This window comes from Euprymna scolopes, chromosome 10, assembly GCF_053919585.1.
Source record: "Euprymna scolopes isolate OS-2025 chromosome 10, ASM5391958v1, whole genome shotgun sequence".
Taxonomy (NCBI): Eukaryota; Metazoa; Mollusca; class Cephalopoda; order Sepiida; family Sepiolidae; genus Euprymna; species Euprymna scolopes.
In genome coordinates this window covers 132,722,009-132,740,706 of record NC_136491.1, presented here as the reverse complement: position 1 = coordinate 132,740,706, position 18,698 = coordinate 132,722,009, and the positions used below count along the sequence as shown (strand labels likewise).

Genomic DNA, 18,698 nt, shown 5'->3' with positions numbered 1-18,698 from the left:
GCGGCGAAATAGTCTATTTAAGTGAAGAAAAGTTATCGGTTACAATATGCCTGAAAATGGAAAGAATATTAGCTTTAAATTATATGCGAACAGTTAGGAATTTTTACTTAGCTTTGGGTTTTTTTTCTTGGATACTCGAGGCTAAAAAGCATGGTGGTCGTTTGTTTCACTTGGCCTCATACGGTCAAATGGCACTTGTGGTACCAAGATGCTATCTAATTAGGGAGACGGTGTGGGCTGATTTAGAGGGAGGGGGGGTCACTTAGTGAAAAGTGTTCCAGTTGGCGGCGCGACATATTTCTTTACATGTGTATCGTTTTTAGAGGTATTAATGTTAACAATTGAATACACGTTTCAAACAAATATGATGGAAATAAAATATTAATAGATATAACGTAAAAGTAATGACATACATAACGTACAAGGTGAAAAGCGGAAAAAACTGAAAAGGAAATGTGCAGTTGAAAAGTACAGCTTTAGGAAAGAATTTAAATAATAAACTTACGGTGCGTAAGGATTCGTTGAAATAAGTTTTAACCGTCGTGAAGGAAAACCATCAATAAATTGAGAATCATAGAGTTTTAGGTTTAATTCAATAAATCTAATTATTTATGGGTTTTTTTTTAATATATGCAATAATTGAACATGCAATAAGTCTGGATTTATAACACGGTGGAAATGATATTTAAATAAGGTTTTCATGTCCTCTAAATAACTTAGCATAATTTCTTTTTTTACCGAGTTTGTATTTACTATAGCATTGACTTATTAATTAAGTGACATGGCATTGTAAGCGGCGAAATAGTCTATTTAAGTGAAGAAAAGTTATCGGTTACAATATGCCTGAAAATGGAAAGAATATTAGCTTTAAATTATATGCGAACAGTTAGGAATTTTTACTTAGCTTTGGGTTTTTTTTCTTGGATACTCGAGGCTAAAAAGCATGGTGGTCGTTTGTTTCACTTGGCCTCATACGGTCAAATGGCACTTGTGGTACCAAGATGCTATCTAATTAGGGAGACGGTGTGGGCTGATTTAGAGGGAGGGGGGGTCACTTAGTGAAAAGTGTTCCAGTTGGCGGCGCGACATATTTCTTTACATGTGTATCGTTTTTAGAGGTATTAATGTTAACAATTGAATACACGTTTCAAACAAATATGATGGAAATAAAATATTAATAGATATAACGTAAAAGTAATGACATACATAACGTACAAGGTGAAAAGCGGAAAAAACTGAAAAGGAAATGTGCAGTTGAAAAGTACAGCTTTAGGAAAGAATTTAAATAATAAACTTACGGTGCGTAAGGATTCGTTGAAATAAGTTTTAACCGTCGTGAAGGAAAACCATCAATAAATTGAGAATCATAGAGTTTTAGGTTTAATTCAATAAATCTAATTATTTATGGGTTTTTTTTTTAATATATGCAATAATTGAACATGCAATAAGTCTGGATTTATAACACGGTGGAAATGATATTTAAATAAGGTTTTCATGTCCTCTAAATAACTTAGCATAATTTCTTTTTTTACCGAGTTTGTCTTTACTATAGCATTGACTTATTAATTAAGTGACATGGCATTGTAAGCGGCGAAATAGTCTATTTAAGTGAAGAAAAGTTATCGGTTACAATATGCCTGAAAATGGAAAGAATATTAGCTTTAAATTATATGCGAACAGTTAGGAATTTTTACTTAGCTTTGGGTTTTTTTTCTTGGATACTCGAGGCTAAAAAGCATGGTGGTCGTTTGTTTCACTTGGCCTCATACGGTCAAATGGCACTTGTGGTACCAAGATGCTATCTAATTAGGGAGACGGTGTGGGCTGATTTAGAGGGAGGGGGGGTCACTTAGTGAAAAGTGTTCCAGTTGGCGGCGCGACATATTTCTTTACATGTGTATCGTTTTTAGAGGTATTAATGTTAACAATTGAATACACGTTTCAAACAAATATGATGGAAATAAAATATTAATAGATATAACGTAAAAGTAATGACATACATAACGTACAAGGTGAAAAGCGGAAAAAACTGAAAAGGAAATGCGCAGTTGAAAAGTACAGCTTTAGGAAAGAATTTAAATAATAAACTTACGGTGCGTAAGGATTCGTTGAAATAAGTTTTAACCGTCGTGAAGGAAAACCATCAATAAATTGAGAATCATAGAGTTTTAGGTTTAATTCAATAAATCTAATTATTTATGGTTTTTTTTTTAATATATGCAATAATTGAACATGCAATAAGTCTGGATTTATAACACGGTGGAAATGATATTTAAATAAGGTTTTCATGTCCTCTAAATAACTTAGCATAATTTCTTTTTTTACCGAGTTTGTCTTTACTATAGCATTGACTTATTAATTAAGTGACATGGCATTGTAAGCGGCGAAATAGTCTATTTAAGTGAAGAAAAGTTATCGGTTACAATATGCCTGAAAATGGAAAGAATATTAGCTTTAAATTATATGCGAACAGTTAGGAATTTTTACTTAGCTTTGGGTTTTTTTTCTTGGATACTCGAGGCTAAAAAGCATGGTGGTCGTTTGTTTCACTTGGCCTCATACGGTCAAATGGCACTTGTGGTACCAAGATGCTATCTAATTAGGGAGACGGTGTGGGCTGATTTAGAGGGAGGGGGGGTCACTTAGTGAAAAGTGTTCCAGTTGGCGGCGCGACATATTTCTTTACATGTGTATCGTTTTTAGAGGTATTAATGTTAACAATTGAATACACGTTTCAAACAAATATGATGGAAATAAAATATTAATAGATATAACGTAAAAGTAATGACATACATAACGTACAAGGTGAAAAGCGGAAAAAACTGAAAAGGAAATGTGCAGTTGAAAAGTACAGCTTTAGGAAAGAATTTAAATAATAAACTTACGGTGCGTAAGGATTCGTTGAAATAAGTTTTAACCGTCGTGAAGGAAAACCATCAATAAATTGAGAATCATAGAGTTTTAGGTTTAATTCAATAAATCTAATTATTTATGGTTTTTTTTTTAATATATGCAATAATTGAACATGCAATAAGTCTGGATTTATAACACGGTGGAAATGATATTTAAATAAGGTTTTCATGTCCTCTAAATAACTTAGCATAATTTCTTTTTTTACCGAGTTTGTCTTTACTATAGCATTGACTTATTAATTAAGTGACATGGCATTGTAAGCGGCGAAATAGTCTATTTAAGTGAAGAAAAGTTATCGGTTACAATATGCCTGAAAATGGAAAGAATATTAGCTTTAAATTATATGCGAACAGTTAGGAATTTTTACTTAGCTTTGGGTTTTTTTTCTTGGATACTCGAGGCTAAAAAGCATGGTGGTCGTTTGTTTCACTTGGCCTCATACGGTCAAATGGCACTTGTGGTACCAAGATGCTATCTAATTAGGGAGACGGTGTGGGCTGATTTAGAGGGAGGGGGGGTCACTTAGTGAAAAGTGTTCCAGTTGGCGGCGCGACATATTTCTTTACATGTGTATCGTTTTTAGAGGTATTAATGTTAACAATTGAATACACGTTTCAAACAAATATGATGGAAATAAAATATTAATAGATATAACGTAAAAGTAATGACATACATAACGTACAAGGTGAAAAGCAGAAAAAACTGAAAAGGAAATGTGCAGTTGAAAAGTACAGCTTTATGAAAGAATTTAAATAATAAACTTACGGTGCGTAAGGATTCGTTGAAATAAGTTTTAACCGTCGTGAAGGAAAACCATCAATAAATTGAGAATCATAGAGTTTTAGGTTTAATTCAATAAATCTAATTATTTATGGGTTTTTTTTTTTAATATATGCAATAATTGAACATGCAATAAGTCTGGATTTATAACACGGTGGAAATGATATTTAAATAAGGTTTTCATGTCCTCTAAATAACTTAGCATAATTTCTTTTTTTACCGAGTTTGTCTTTACTATAGCATTGACTTATTAATTAAGTGACATGGCATTGTAAGCGGCGAAATAGTCTATTTAAGTGAAGAAAAGTTATCGGTTACAATATGCCTGAAAATGGAAAGAATATTAGCTTTAAATTATATGCGAACAGTTAGGAATTTTTACTTAGCTTTGGGTTTTTTTTCTTGGATACTCGAGGCTAAAAAGCATGGTGGTCGTTTGTTTCACTTGGCCTCATACGGTCAAATGGCACTTGTGGTACCAAGATGCTATCTAATTAGGGAGACGGTGTGGGCTGATTTAGAGGGAGGGGGGGTCACTTAGTGAAAAGTGTTCCAGTTGGCGGCGCGACATATTTCTTTACATGTGTATCGTTTTTAGAGGTATTAATGTTAACAATTGAATACACGTTTCAAACAAATATGATGGAAATAAAATATTAATAGATATAACGTAAAAGTAATGACATACATAACGTACAAGGTGAAAAGCGGAAAAAACTGAAAAGGAAATGTGCAGTTGAAAAGTACAGCTTTAGGAAAGAATTTAAATAATAAACTTACGGTGCGTAAGGATTCGTTGAAATAAGTTTTAACCGTCGTGAAGGAAAACCATCAATAAATTGAGAATCATAGAGTTTTAGGTTTAATTCAATAAATCTAATTATTTATGGGTTTTTTTTTTAATATATGCAATAATTGAACATGCAATAAGTCTGGATTTATAACACGGTGGAAATGATATTTAAATAAGGTTTTCATGTCCTCTAAATAACTTAGCATAATTTCTTTTTTTACCGAGTTTGTATTTACTATAGCATTGACTTATTAATTAAGTGACATGGCATTGTAAGCGGCGAAATAGTCTATTTAAGTGAAGAAAAGTTATCGGTTACAATATGCCTGAAAATGGAAAGAATATTAGCTTTAAATTATATGCGAACAGTTAGGAATTTTTACTTAGCTTTGGGTTTTTTTTCTTGGATACTCGAGGCTAAAAAGCATGGTGGTCGTTTGTTTCACTTGGCCTCATACGGTCAAATGGCACTTGTGGTACCAAGATGCTATCTAATTAGGGAGACGGTGTGGGCTGATTTAGAGGGAGGGGGGGTCACTTAGTGAAAAGTGTTCCAGTTGGCGGCGCGACATATTTCTTTACATGTGTATCGTTTTTAGAGGTATTAATGTTAACAATTGAATACACGTTTCAAACAAATATGATGGAAATAAAATATTAATAGATATAACGTAAAAGTAATGACATACATAACGTACAAGGTGAAAAGCGGAAAAAACTGAAAAGGAAATGTGCAGTTGAAAAGTACAGCTTTAGGAAAGAATTTAAATAATAAACTTACGGTGCGTAAGGATTCGTTGAAATAAGTTTTAACCGTCGTGAAGGAAAACCATAAATAAATTGAGAATCATAGAGTTTTAGGTTTAATTCAATAAATCTAATTATTTATGGGTTTTTTTTTAATATATGCAATAATTGAACATGCAATAAGTCTGGATTTATAACACGGTGGAAATGATATTTAAATAAGGTTTTCATGTCCTCTAAATAACTTAGCATAATTTCTTTTTTTACCGAGTTTGTCTTTACTATAGCATTGACTTATTAATTAAGTGACATGGCATTGTAAGCGGCGAAATAGTCTATTTAAGTGAAGAAAAGTTATCGGTTACAATATGCCTGAAAATGGAAAGAATATTAGCTTTAAATTATATGCGAACAGTTAGGAATTTTTACTTAGCTTTGGGTTTTTTTTCTTGGATACTCGAGGCTAAAAAGCATGGTGGTCGTTTGTTTCACTTGGCCTCATACGGTCAAATGGCACTTGTGGTACCAAGATGCTATCTAATTAGGGAGACGGTGTGGGCTGATTTAGAGGGAGGGGGGGTCACTTAGTGAAAAGTGTTCCAGTTGGCGGCGCGACATATTTCTTTACATGTGTATCGTTTTTAGAGGTATTAATGTTAACAATTGAATACACGTTTCAAACAAATATGATGGAAATAAAATATTAATAGATATAACGTAAAAGTAATGACATACATAACGTACAAGGTGAAAAGCGGAAAAAACTGAAAAGGAAATGTGCAGTTGAAAAGTACAGCTTTAGGAAAGAATTTAAATAATAAACTTACGGTGCGTAAGGATTCGTTGAAATAAGTTTTAACCGTCGTGAAGGAAAACCATCAATAAATTGAGAATCATAGAGTTTTAGGTTTAATTCAATAAATCTAATTATTTATGGTTTTTTTTAATATATGCAATAATTGAACATGCAATAAGTCTGGATTTATAACACGGTGGAAATGATATTTAAATAAGGTTTTCATGTCCTCTAAATAACTTAGCATAATTTCTTTTTTTACCGAGTTTGTATTTACTATAGCATTGACTTATTAATTAAGTGACATGGCATTGTAAGCGGCGAAATAGTCTATTTAAGTGAAGAAAAGTTATCGGTTACAATATGCCTGAAAATGGAAAGAATATTAGCTTTAAATTATATGCGAACAGTTAGGAATTTTTACTTAGCTTTGGGTTTTTTTTCTTGGATACTCGAGGCTAAAAAGCATGGTGGTCGTTTGTTTCACTTGGCCTCATACGGTCAAATGGCACTTGTGGTACCAAGATGCTATCTAATTAGGGAGACGGTGTGGGCTGATTTAGAGGGAGGGGGGGTCACTTAGTGAAAAGTGTTCCAGTTGGCGGCGCGACATATTTCTTTACATGTGTATCGTTTTTAGAGGTATTAATGTTAACAATTGAATACACGTTTCAAACAAATATGATGGAAATAAAATATTAATAGATATAACGTAAAAGTAATGACATACATAACGTACAAGGTGAAAAGCGGAAAAAACTGAAAAGGAAATGTGCAGTTGAAAAGTACAGCTTTAGGAAAGAATTTAAATAATAAACTTACGGTGCGTAAGGATTCGTTGAAATAAGTTTTAACCGTCGTGAAGGAAAACCATCAATAAATTGAGAATCATAGAGTTTTAGGTTTAATTCAATAAATCTAATTATTTATGGGTTTTTTTTTTAATATATGCAATAATTGAACATGCAATAAGTCTGGATTTATAACACGGTGGAAATGATATTTAAATAAGGTTTTCATGTCCTCTAAATAACTTAGCATAATTTCTTTTTTTACCGAGTTTGTATTTACTATAGCATTGACTTATTAATTAAGTGACATGGCATTGTAAGCGGCGAAATAGTCTATTTAAGTGAAGAAAAGTTATCGGTTACAATATGCCTGAAAATGGAAAGAATATTAGCTTTAAATTATATGCGAACAGTTAGGAATTTTTACTTAGCTTTGGGTTTTTTTTCTTGGATACTCGAGGCTAAAAAGCATGGTGGTCGTTTGTTTCACTTGGCCTCATACGGTCAAATGGCACTTGTGGTACCAAGATGCTATCTAATTAGGGAGACGGTGTGGGCTGATTTAGAGGGAGGGGGGGTCACTTAGTGAAAAGTGTTCCAGTTGGCGGCGCGACATATTTCTTTACATGTGTATCGTTTTTAGAGGTATTAATGTTAACAATTGAATACACGTTTCAAACAAATATGATGGAAATAAAATATTAATAGATATAACGTAAAAGTAATGACATACATAACGTACAAGGTGAAAAGCGGAAAAAACTGAAAAGGAAATGTGCAGTTGAAAAGTACAGCTTTAGGAAAGAATTTAAATAATAAACTTACGGTGCGTAAGGATTCGTTGAAATAAGTTTTAACCGTCGTGAAGGAAAACCATCAATAAATTGAGAATCATAGAGTTTTAGGTTTAATTCAATAAATCTAATTATTTATGGGTTTTTTTTAATATATGCAATAATTGAACATGCAATAAGTCTGGATTTATAACACGGTGGAAATGATATTTAAATAAGGTTTTCATGTCCTCTAAATAACTTAGCATAATTTCTTTTTTTACCGAGTTTGTCTTTACTATAGCATTGACTTATTAATTAAGTGACATGGCATTGTAAGCGGCGAAATAGTCTATTTAAGTGAAGAAAAGTTATCGGTTACAATATGCCTGAAAATGGAAAGAATATTAGCTTTAAATTATATGCGAACAGTTAGGAATTTTTACTTAGCTTTGGGTTTTTTTTCTTGGATACTCGAGGCTAAAAAGCATGGTGGTCGTTTGTTTCACTTGGCCTCATACGGTCAAATGGCACTTGTGGTACCAAGATGCTATCTAATTAGGGAGACGGTGTGGGCTGATTTAGAGGGAGGGGGGGTCACTTAGTGAAAAGTGTTCCAGTTGGCGGCGCGACATATTTCTTTACATGTGTATCGTTTTTAGAGGTATTAATGTTAACAATTGAATACACGTTTCAAACAAATATGATGGAAATAAAATATTAATAGATATAACGTAAAAGTAATGACATACATAACGTACAAGGTGAAAAGCGGAAAAAACTGAAAAGGAAATGTGCAGTTGAAAAGTACAGCTTTAGGAAAGAATTTAAATAATAAACTTACGGTGCGTAAGGATTCGTTGAAATAAGTTTTAACCGTCGTGAAGGAAAACCATCAATAAATTGAGAATCATAGAGTTTTAGGTTTAATTCAATAAATCTAATTATTTATGGTTTTTTTTTTAATATATGCAATAATTGAACATGCAATAAGTCTGGATTTATAACACGGTGGAAATGATATTTAAATAAGGTTTTCATGTCCTCTAAATAACTTAGCATAATTTCTTTTTTTACCGAGTTTGTCTTTACTATAGCATTGACTTATTAATTAAGTGACATGGCATTGTAAGCGGCGAAATAGTCTATTTAAGTGAAGAAAAGTTATCGGTTACAATATGCCTGAAAATGGAAAGAATATTAGCTTTAAATTATATGCGAACAGTTAGGAATTTTTACTTAGCTTTGGGTTTTTTTTCTTGGATACTCGAGGCTAAAAAGCATGGTGGTCGTTTGTTTCACTTGGCCTCATACGGTCAAATGGCACTTGTGGTACCAAGATGCTATCTAATTAGGGAGACGGTGTGGGCTGATTTAGAGGGAGGGGGGGTCACTTAGTGAAAAGTGTTCCAGTTGGCGGCGCGACATATTTCTTTACATGTGTATCGTTTTTAGAGGTATTAATGTTAACAATTGAATACACGTTTCAAACAAATATGATGGAAATAAAATATTAATAGATATAACGTAAAAGTAATGACATACATAACGTACAAGGTGAAAAGCGGAAAAAACTGAAAAGGAAATGTGCAGTTGAAAAGTACAGCTTTAGGAAAGAATTTAAATAATAAACTTACGGTGCGTAAGGATTCGTTGAAATAAGTTTTAACCGTCGTGAAGGAAAACCATCAATAAATTGAGAATCATAGAGTTTTAGGTTTAATTCAATAAATCTAATTATTTATGGTTTTTTTTTTAATATATGCAATAATTGAACATGCAATAAGTCTGGATTTATAACACGGTGGAAATGATATTTAAATAAGGTTTTCATGTCCTCTAAATAACTTAGCATAATTTCTTTTTTTACCGAGTTTGTCTTTACTATAGCATTGACTTATTAATTAAGTGACATGGCATTGTAAGCGGCGAAATAGTCTATTTAAGTGAAGAAAAGTTATCGGTTACAATATGCCTGAAAATGGAAAGAATATTAGCTTTAAATTATATGCGAACAGTTAGGAATTTTTACTTAGCTTTGGGTTTTTTTTCTTGGATACTCGAGGCTAAAAAGCATGGTGGTCGTTTGTTTCACTTGGCCTCATACATATAATTTAATCATGTCTTTCCGCCGACTAAAGCAGTACAATTTTAAGTAGATGTCAAAAAAGGAAATCCATTTTATTGATTTGCATAATATTTAGCTGACAATTTTTTACCTTAAGATTATAGAGATTATTCTATATCTTTTTGATATCATAATTGCCTCTTCACGTTATATTTTTGACGATTCAAATGTTTTCTCTCTCTCTCTCTCTCTCTCTCTCTATATATATATATATATATATATATATATATATATATATATATATATTATAAAAATAAAAATAATTCGCCCCTAACCTTCCTGCACCCACCTTCATAACCAATTTTTTTTTTAATGTATAAATACACCAAGCTTCAAAGGAAAGGAAAAAGAAAACAGTAACAACAACAATCACTCTTGATGATAATTGAGTGCACCGATAGAAAGCGCTTTAGAAGACTATGGTTGAACAACAACTTTTGGGCGCCATTTTATACAATACCAAGAGAAATAAAAAAGACTGCTCGGCGAATGGAAAAGATATCCAGAAAAATCAGAAAAAAGAATAACTCTGTCGTGTTCAATCAGACGTGCTTGAATATATATATATATATATATATATATATATATATATATATATATATATATATATATATATATATATGTCAATTGTTTTCAAAAAGGAACTCTGTGTGTGGGTTTGGGGGCCAAGATCACAGTGTAGTATCTGTTCTTCAGATGCTGCACTTCAATTTCTTGTTCTCTGCCAGTGGAGAAGTCCTTCACAACTGAGACAATTTTAAATTTTTGTTCCTTTTCTCCACGTTAAAAAACGACCTTGGTGTCTAACTCTGTTCCGTGGGGAGGCATTGTAAATAGGAACTCTGTGTGTGGGTTCCTTCGCCATAAACTCTTAAACTCTTAGGCCGATTTTTTTTCAATTTAACACAAGGAGTTTTCTTAGATATGCTTTGTATCATGATTTCTTCGATAAGTATCAATAATTGATAATCGAAAAAATTCGATGAAAGAAAGAATATGCGATTTTGACTAAAGATAACATTTTATACAACCTAACATCACACGTGCATTTGAGAAGTTTTACTACCGCACTAGAAGAAAAGACCGGCATATAAAGACCGGCGTATGTTCTTTGATGTGTCAGGTGCGTGTTCGAGATGAATGTTTCTGCTTAGAGCATAACTGAACCATGATACTTAACTTTTTACATTTTAAACTTTAATTCAAGCCATTATCAACACACAAATAGAAAGACCCGATATATAAAATCAAAAATAGATTCTTTGATATAACAAGGGCGCGTTCGAAATAAATGTGTCTGTTTGCAACACAATTTACTCATGATACTTGACTTTATTTTATGAAATCAACACTAGGTTCTCTACAGTGTAATGTAGACTACAATGTATTGAGGACTAAGTCATTGCGGAAAGACATGTGAAACTTCCTCTCAGTGCACCACGGGTTGTTCCCAACTAGAGCAGGCAATTAATCGATTTGATTGAAAAATGAGCACTCACTGATTTCGATCACAATAAATAATGGGAGTGTGAAATATTTGTTGATCCTAATTCAATTCCAGGTAATGTCGGGTCTTCCTGCTGGTTTCTTTATACAACGATACAATATCGTCTATCCTTTTTCGCTCTTCAGATTAGATGACTGGGCATTTTATTTATTATTTTTGTGAATAGTTTATTTTGCTGAGAATTAAATAATGAAATAATCATATCTCATTCTATTTGTTACTTACCAGGTTACGGTCCACTGTTAAAACCGGCACCCGAACGTAAGTACATTTTGTTGTATTCTGTTTAAAAAAAAGTTGTGTTATTTCCCCCCTATTTCCAAACATTTTTAACTCATAAACATGTGCATAAAATATTCCTTCATATAACTTACTACGTACCAAACCTTAAATGGATATCGTCGCTAATAAAATAAAGTCCATATGATTTATTTAAAAGTACTAACCTTCAAATGATTCATCGTAAATTTTATCTCAGTCATGTTATTATTTTACAACTTTTATCGTACACGCTTCAATTCGTCCGAAACAAAGCTTATTGCCATTTAAAGACTAGATTGTAAGTCGTGTTTGTTCACATTACATTTAAATTTTGCACGTTGGTGTAGTGGAAGAAACAGAAAACAAGGAAGAAATTATAAAGACCAGATGTTCAAAGATAGAAGTTAATAGAACAGACATTTTTTAGGCGCTTGATAATCTTTGAGTTGATCAGGTGCATTTACGCTTAGTGTATTTGCAAAAAAGCACATTACAATGATGTTAAAAAATGCCGGACCTCCTCTAGAAATGGAAATGAATACTTTTTCGGGCAATAGCTTTATAAGTGTACTTTGGGCTTTTCTCCGTCGGAAACGGTGATAAAAAGGCAGTATTTAGACCCGATTGTACAGGTGCAGATTCTGCTGAATGCATAGAAAGTGATGTTCCCTCAAACACGAGGGAAATAGTTTAAACTATCAGATAACATCAACACGAATTTCCTTCAAACAGATCGACCCTTTTGTATCATCGGCTACTTGAAAGTTGAATCCTTATTATAGGTGATAATAATCAGCATGTCGTTTGAATCGGAATATTTTATTGCCATTGGTTTTCCCGATACTTTCTATGTAGAATTCTTTCTAAAAAAGACATTGGGTACTTACGGAAGAGTCCCGTTAAGGTTACCAAGATCCTAAGTGAAAATGTGGAACAAACTGAATTCGAACTTAGAACACCCAGGTCATGAGTCTGTGTCGTTAACCACGTGGCCATTATAATTTGATTATAACTTCGAATAATATAAAGTAACTAAATTCTATCCGGTCTTTGCTGACGGAATAAGAACATCTACCGCCCCCTCCCCCCGTGAATTAAGTATTACACGCAGATTTCTTTTTCTTATTTTTAACAGTCATTACTACATCTCATTTTAGTTCCAAGAAGTGTCGAGTAAGTATTGTTAAAGTAACTTTACCTTTCAATTTTATAATAGGGCATGCTAGAAAAATTCATTTTTCTTTGGTTCAGAAACAAAATAAACATAACACTTGACTTCTGTCGTAGACAGAGATGGTATTTTAATTTGTAATTAAAACGCTTAAAAATGCGAGAAAATCTCATTGACAGGCAAAATAGGTCGACTTAATGACCTAGCTTTTGATTTAGATATAAGATAGATCGACTAAGAGACCAGTCAATTACTGAGATACAAGATGGATGAAACGTGAAATTATTATCTTATTGGGGTGACAAGATAGACCAACCCAGAAATAAAAACTCTCATCGAGATGCAAAACAGACGAACTGAGGGCGAAAATCTCTTCTTGCGATGTTATATGGACCGATCGGGAGACAAAGATATTTTATTGAGACACAAAATGGACCTACCAAATCCTAAATTAAAAGGCTTAAAATCAATTTAGCAATTCATAGAACTATAATGAAATCAAACTTGTGGCTATTTTCTAATATATGATACAAAAAAACATGTTCAGCCACAGTTGCAGTAAAACAGACCTTCGTAATAATCGTCTATGCGCCTAACAGTGGCCGTTGTTACGCCAGCAGATCACTTGATTTTAGCTAAACGTCCTTCTATTTACAGTGGGCGTGGTTCAGCACGGTGCCGACATTGTAGCTTTTAACATGAAAAAATGATTTGGCGCCTTTACATTCGTAGCGAGAAAGTAATTTCTAACAAAGTCAAATACAAAAGATACGTATTATATAACGTATGTCATCCTGAACCAAAGGAAGAATTTTCAAATGTGCCCCTATTGTACTCAAGAACTAACCTTTCTATATAATATATTAATATCATACTTATTACACATTTTTGTTTTTCAATCTAACGTATCAAAGTAAGCGTGTGTGTATAACAATGCATAACTAATAACTATATAATATAACGTATAATTTTGTTGATATTGATGGTAATTTAAAATGGTTTAATAATAGAAATGGATAAATTACTAAAACGTTTATTGTTTTTTTTAATATTTGTTAATTTTCAAGGTAAGTAATTTAAATGAAACTAACATCGCTTTAGGGAAAGAAAGCCATACTGGTGTGGTAAAAGAAGTAAAAGTTCATATAGAGCAAAGAGAATGATTTCCCTCCCCCTCTCTCTTTCTCTCTCTCTCTCTCTCTCTCCCCCTCTCTCACTCTCTCTCTCGTTATCGACGGGGTCGGAAGTTTTCCATCGGCATAAAAACCAACAGTCTAGGTCATCTTAATATGGCTTTTTTCCTAGTAAACTGAGATATGGTTTTGGTCATGTGCAGTTCTAGGAGTCTCACTCTTTCAGGCGTTACCTTTTCCTCTATAAAGAGGTAAGTTTATTGCTAATCGCCTGATACTCTCTACCAAGAAATTCTAACTGGGCTACTCAGGTATTTTTTACTGGCCAGATTGCTCTTACTCTAGGGCGCTAGCTCTTCAAACCCCACTTTCCAAACATTGTGTCATATCGTGCCGGTATGATAGGGAGATAGATATTATTAGCGACGCCATGTTTTTTTATTGTTTTTAATGTAATTCTTGCTTATTGCATTCATCTATATCTAACGTATCTGACTTGATTGCATAACAAAGTATTGTCGCACATTTATGGTATGCTCTTTATTCATGCAAGGTCTAAAACTAGGTCGAAAGTCGTTCGCTAATTTTATTCTCATGGTAATCTGGATACCAATATTTCCTTTCAAATATTATTAACTTTAATAAATTCTGCTTTGCCTCTTCCATGACGTTTCATTAATCACATTAAAGTCCACTTAGCCGTGATACTATTGACGCCCCCCAGGCGTTGTGAATTAAAAACAAGATAAAAATAAAAAATAATATAGAAAAAGAAGAAATAAGTTTATCAGCACAACAATAGTATAAGAAGTTGCTCACAAAGAAACACAAAAGGAAGCTGAATAGTATTATTAATCAAGATGTGATAATGATAGAGAAAAGATGACTGAATAATAAAGGGAGGTAGATTTGGAATTAAGTTTTAGTTTTTATTTGCAGAATGTGTTGGAGTTTATGTTTTTGTGTTTAGTTTTGTTTTATTTTTTATACTTGTCAACTCGTGTGTACCCCTCGGCAACCGACAACGTGAAAGACGACGACACGGACAAAAAAGAAGAAGGCCATGGAAATAACATTGTGGTCGGCGATGTTGTTGAGCGAGATCGCATAAGTAGCGATTAATGGAAAATATAATGTATATTCGTATTTAGATTAGTAGGAAAGAGATCTCTTCTGCTCTACGTCAACAAAAATGTTAAAACCTCTGAATTTTTTGCCATTCTAATTGGTAATAACCCAAACTGATATGCCTTCTTTTTAACTAACTGATCGTTTCCTTCAAAACACATTTCTTTCGCATTCAAAGTGTAAGTTATGAAATAGACACCGCTTTATTTACATATTTTATAAATATTACTTGTGCAAATTAAACAAAACGTAACAACGTTTGAAATCTTCCCTCTAAATTTTATTTTTATTGAAACAAAATGTACCGAGGTATCTAGAAAACAAAATAGAACTTTTATTCATTGAATCAATTTCGGCATGCAAAATAGATGAACCAAAAGACAAAGTCTCATATAGGCTTACAAAATAGATAAAGCAAGAGACAAATTCTCATATCGATTTACAAAATAGACAAAGAGTCAATGCCCCATATAGACATGTAAAATAGAAGAAAAAGACTTATTTCTCGACGCAAGATATTAGGTACGTGCAATTTAATGGTGAAAAAAGTTTCCTATTGTTTTTACATTGTGTTTGAACGATTAAAGTCTAAAGTTAATCTTTGAAAGCAAAAATGCATTTTTACACGGGAAAAAAGTTATAATGAAAAATGTTTTCACGGCGGCTCCGAAAACTCAGAAATGCAGCTTAATTTGAAAACTAAATAAATTAATTCTTAAAATCCATTGAAAGATAAATATTAGTTTTCTGGAACTATGTTGAAAACATTAATCAGTAATTTGAATTCAAACTTAAGTGTGACAGTGACCTTCCCTTCAATCCATTACATGCTTGACAGACTGACAGACATGTTATTTTTAAGCATGTGTTAAAAGCATTTATAAGATGAGTTTTTTTTTATGTGTGCGCGATTAGGAATGTAAAGAGACAAAACCTGTTATCATGATGCAAGACTGACTGACTGCAAAACATAGCTTCTTATTTAATATGTAGATAGACGTAACGAGGTACAAGTCACCCCATCGAGATGCACGGTAGAACGACCGAGAGACCAAGCCTATCATCGATAAGAAAACTCAAACAAAAGAATAAACCTCTTATTGAGATGCACGGATGGAAATTAAATTTATAAATTAAAAATCATTTGCATGCAAGATCAAGCGACAAACAAATTCTATCAAGATATAAGATGACCTGAGCGAGAGACAAAGCCTATAATCTAAATGCAAGCTTAACTGAATGCGAAAAAGCCTATTGTTGAGATGAATACATATACACACACACACACACACACACACACACATATATATATATATATATATATATATATATATATAACGATAGGCAAAACCTTCCATCAAGATGACAGATAAACAAAACGAGAGAAAAACTCTCATTGAGATGCAAGAGGTGTTGACTGAGAGAAAAAGCCTCTCACTTACGTGCAAAAGAGACCGACTTAGAGACTAAGCTTCTCATTGACATGCAAACTAGACTAACTGAAGGACAAAGGTTCTCATTGACATGAAAGATAGACCGATTGTTTGACAAATCATCTCTTTGTAGTGCTAGACGAACTGTCTGAGACAAAGGCTTTAATTAACATGCAAGATAAACTATGCGAGATAGATTAACTTAATGACAAAGCGTTTCATTGAGATGCAAGATAAGCTGACTGAGAAACAAAGCTTCTCATTGAGGTGATAGATAAACTGACAGAGCCGTTTATTGCCATGCAATATAGACTAACTGAAAGACAAATTGTCTCGTTGCCATGCAGGATAGGCCCACTGAGAAACAAAGCCTCTCACTGAGGTGTTAGGTAGACTGTCCGAGAGGCAAAGTCTTTCATTGGTATGCAAGATAAACTATCTAAGAAACAAAACCTTCTATAGATATGCAAGATATACTGAGAAAAAAAAACTCTCATTGACATGCAAGATAGACTAATTGAAAGACAAAGCCTCTCAGTGACATGCAAGATAGACTAACTGAAAGACAGTGACATGCAAGATAGACTAACTGAAAGACAGTGACATGCAAGATAGACTAACTGAAAGACAGTGACATGCAAGATAGACTAACTGAAAGACAGTGACATGCAAGATAGACTAACTGAAAGACAGTGATATGCAAGATAGACTAATTGAAAGACAGTGACATACAAGATAGACTAACTGAAAGACAGTGACATGCAAGATAGACTAATTGAAAGACAGTGACATGCAAGATAGACTAACTGAAAGACAGTGACATGCAAGATAGACTAACTGAAAGACAGTGACATGCAAGATAGACTAACTGAAAGACAGTGAAATGCAAGATAGACTAACTGAAAGACAGTGACATGCAAGATAGACTAATTGAAAGACAGTGACATGCAAGATAGACTAACTGAAAGACAGTGACATGCAAGATAGACGAACTGAAAGACAGTGACATGCAAGATAGACTAATTGAAAGACAGTGACATGCAAGATAGACTAATTGAAAGACAGTGACATGCAAGATAGACTAATTGAAAGACAGTGACATGCAAGATAGACTAATTGAAAGACAGTGACATGCAAGATAGACTAATTGAAAGACAGTGACATGCAAGATAGACTAATTGAAAGACAGTGACATGCAAGATAGACTAACTGAAAGACAGTGACATGCAAGATAGACTAACTGAAAGACAGTGACATGCAAGATAGACTAACTGAAAGACAGTGACATGCAAGATAGACTAACTGAAAGACAGTGACATGCAAGATAGACTAACTGAAAGACAGTGACATGCAAGACAGACTAACTGAAAGACAGTGACATGCAAGATAGACTAACTGAAAGACAGTGACATGCAAGATAGACTAATTGAAAGACAGTGACATGCAAGATAGACTAATTGAAAGACAAAGTTTCTCAGTGACATGCAAGATAGGTCGACCGGGAGACAAGATCTTTTATGTTAGGTGCGTTAATTGAATAAGATTCTCTAATGAATACTGCTTTTTAATGAGTAAAAAAATGTGTAATCTAAAATATTACCGAATGTCAAACAAATTCTTCAGTTGATCATTATAAGCAGTTATAATAGAAGTAAACAAAATGACATGAAGGTTTCTATGTTCTTTCCTATGTCAAGAACTTAATTATACCTTTCAAATAAGTTAATATGTTTTTTTTAAATTTTGTTGCAGATCCTACCAGCCCAAGTGAAGACGAAATGGTGGAGACAAAGGGACCAACAAGCAGAAATAGAATATAACAATAACTAAAAAGGGAGATGTTATAAAAATAGGAAGCTTTTTTGTGTTATACGAAATAATAATTTCTGATGCATCGATTAAATAAAATTAGAAATAAATAAAATTATTTATTTATGTATTTAATTAATTACTATAAAAGAAATTATGAATTTATTAGTAATTTTGTTCAAAAGAAATTTAAAATTTTACTATTCATGTTTTATTTGATAATTTACACTTATGTTGGGAAAATGGTATTTTCTTTTATTTTTACATATATATATATATATATATATGTATGTAAAAGTTTGCAATTTTAATTAAACATATATAACAGTAAAAGTACAGAATAGTTTTAAGAAATCTGTAAATAACGCAAATAAATAATTTATCGTTTCGATATGCGCATTTAAGTAATCGTAATAATATTCAGAACCGAAGTTACCAAGCTAAAAACAAAAAACGTATTTCACAAAGTTTATGAGGTTTCAAACAAAAAATGTTGTATGCATTTTGCTATGTATATTCTGCGAATGTCTACAGG

The 18,698-nt window shown here is 32.7% G+C and overlaps 1 protein-coding gene across 4 annotated transcripts in view; it reads left to right on the top strand.

Annotated features, from left to right (window-relative positions):
- LOC145286276 (uncharacterized) overlaps nt 1-18,278 on the top strand; it is a 107,801-nt gene extending 89,523 nt beyond the window's left edge. For 2 of the 4 annotated variants that reach the window (XM_080135116.1, XM_080135114.1), the window contains 3 exons: nt 11,457-11,489; nt 12,647-12,662; nt 18,107-18,278. In XM_080135116.1, the coding sequence (XP_079991242.1) occupies nt 11,457-11,489; nt 12,647-12,662; nt 18,107-18,125 (68 nt within the window). In that variant the 3' untranslated portion in view covers nt 18,126-18,278. Of the gene's footprint in view, nt 1-11,456; nt 11,490-12,624; nt 12,663-18,106 lie in introns of all 4 variants that reach the window. The other 2 variants (XM_080135115.1, XM_080135113.1) reach the window with 1 other exon arrangement.
- The last annotated feature ends 420 nt before the right edge of the window (nt 18,279-18,698 follow it).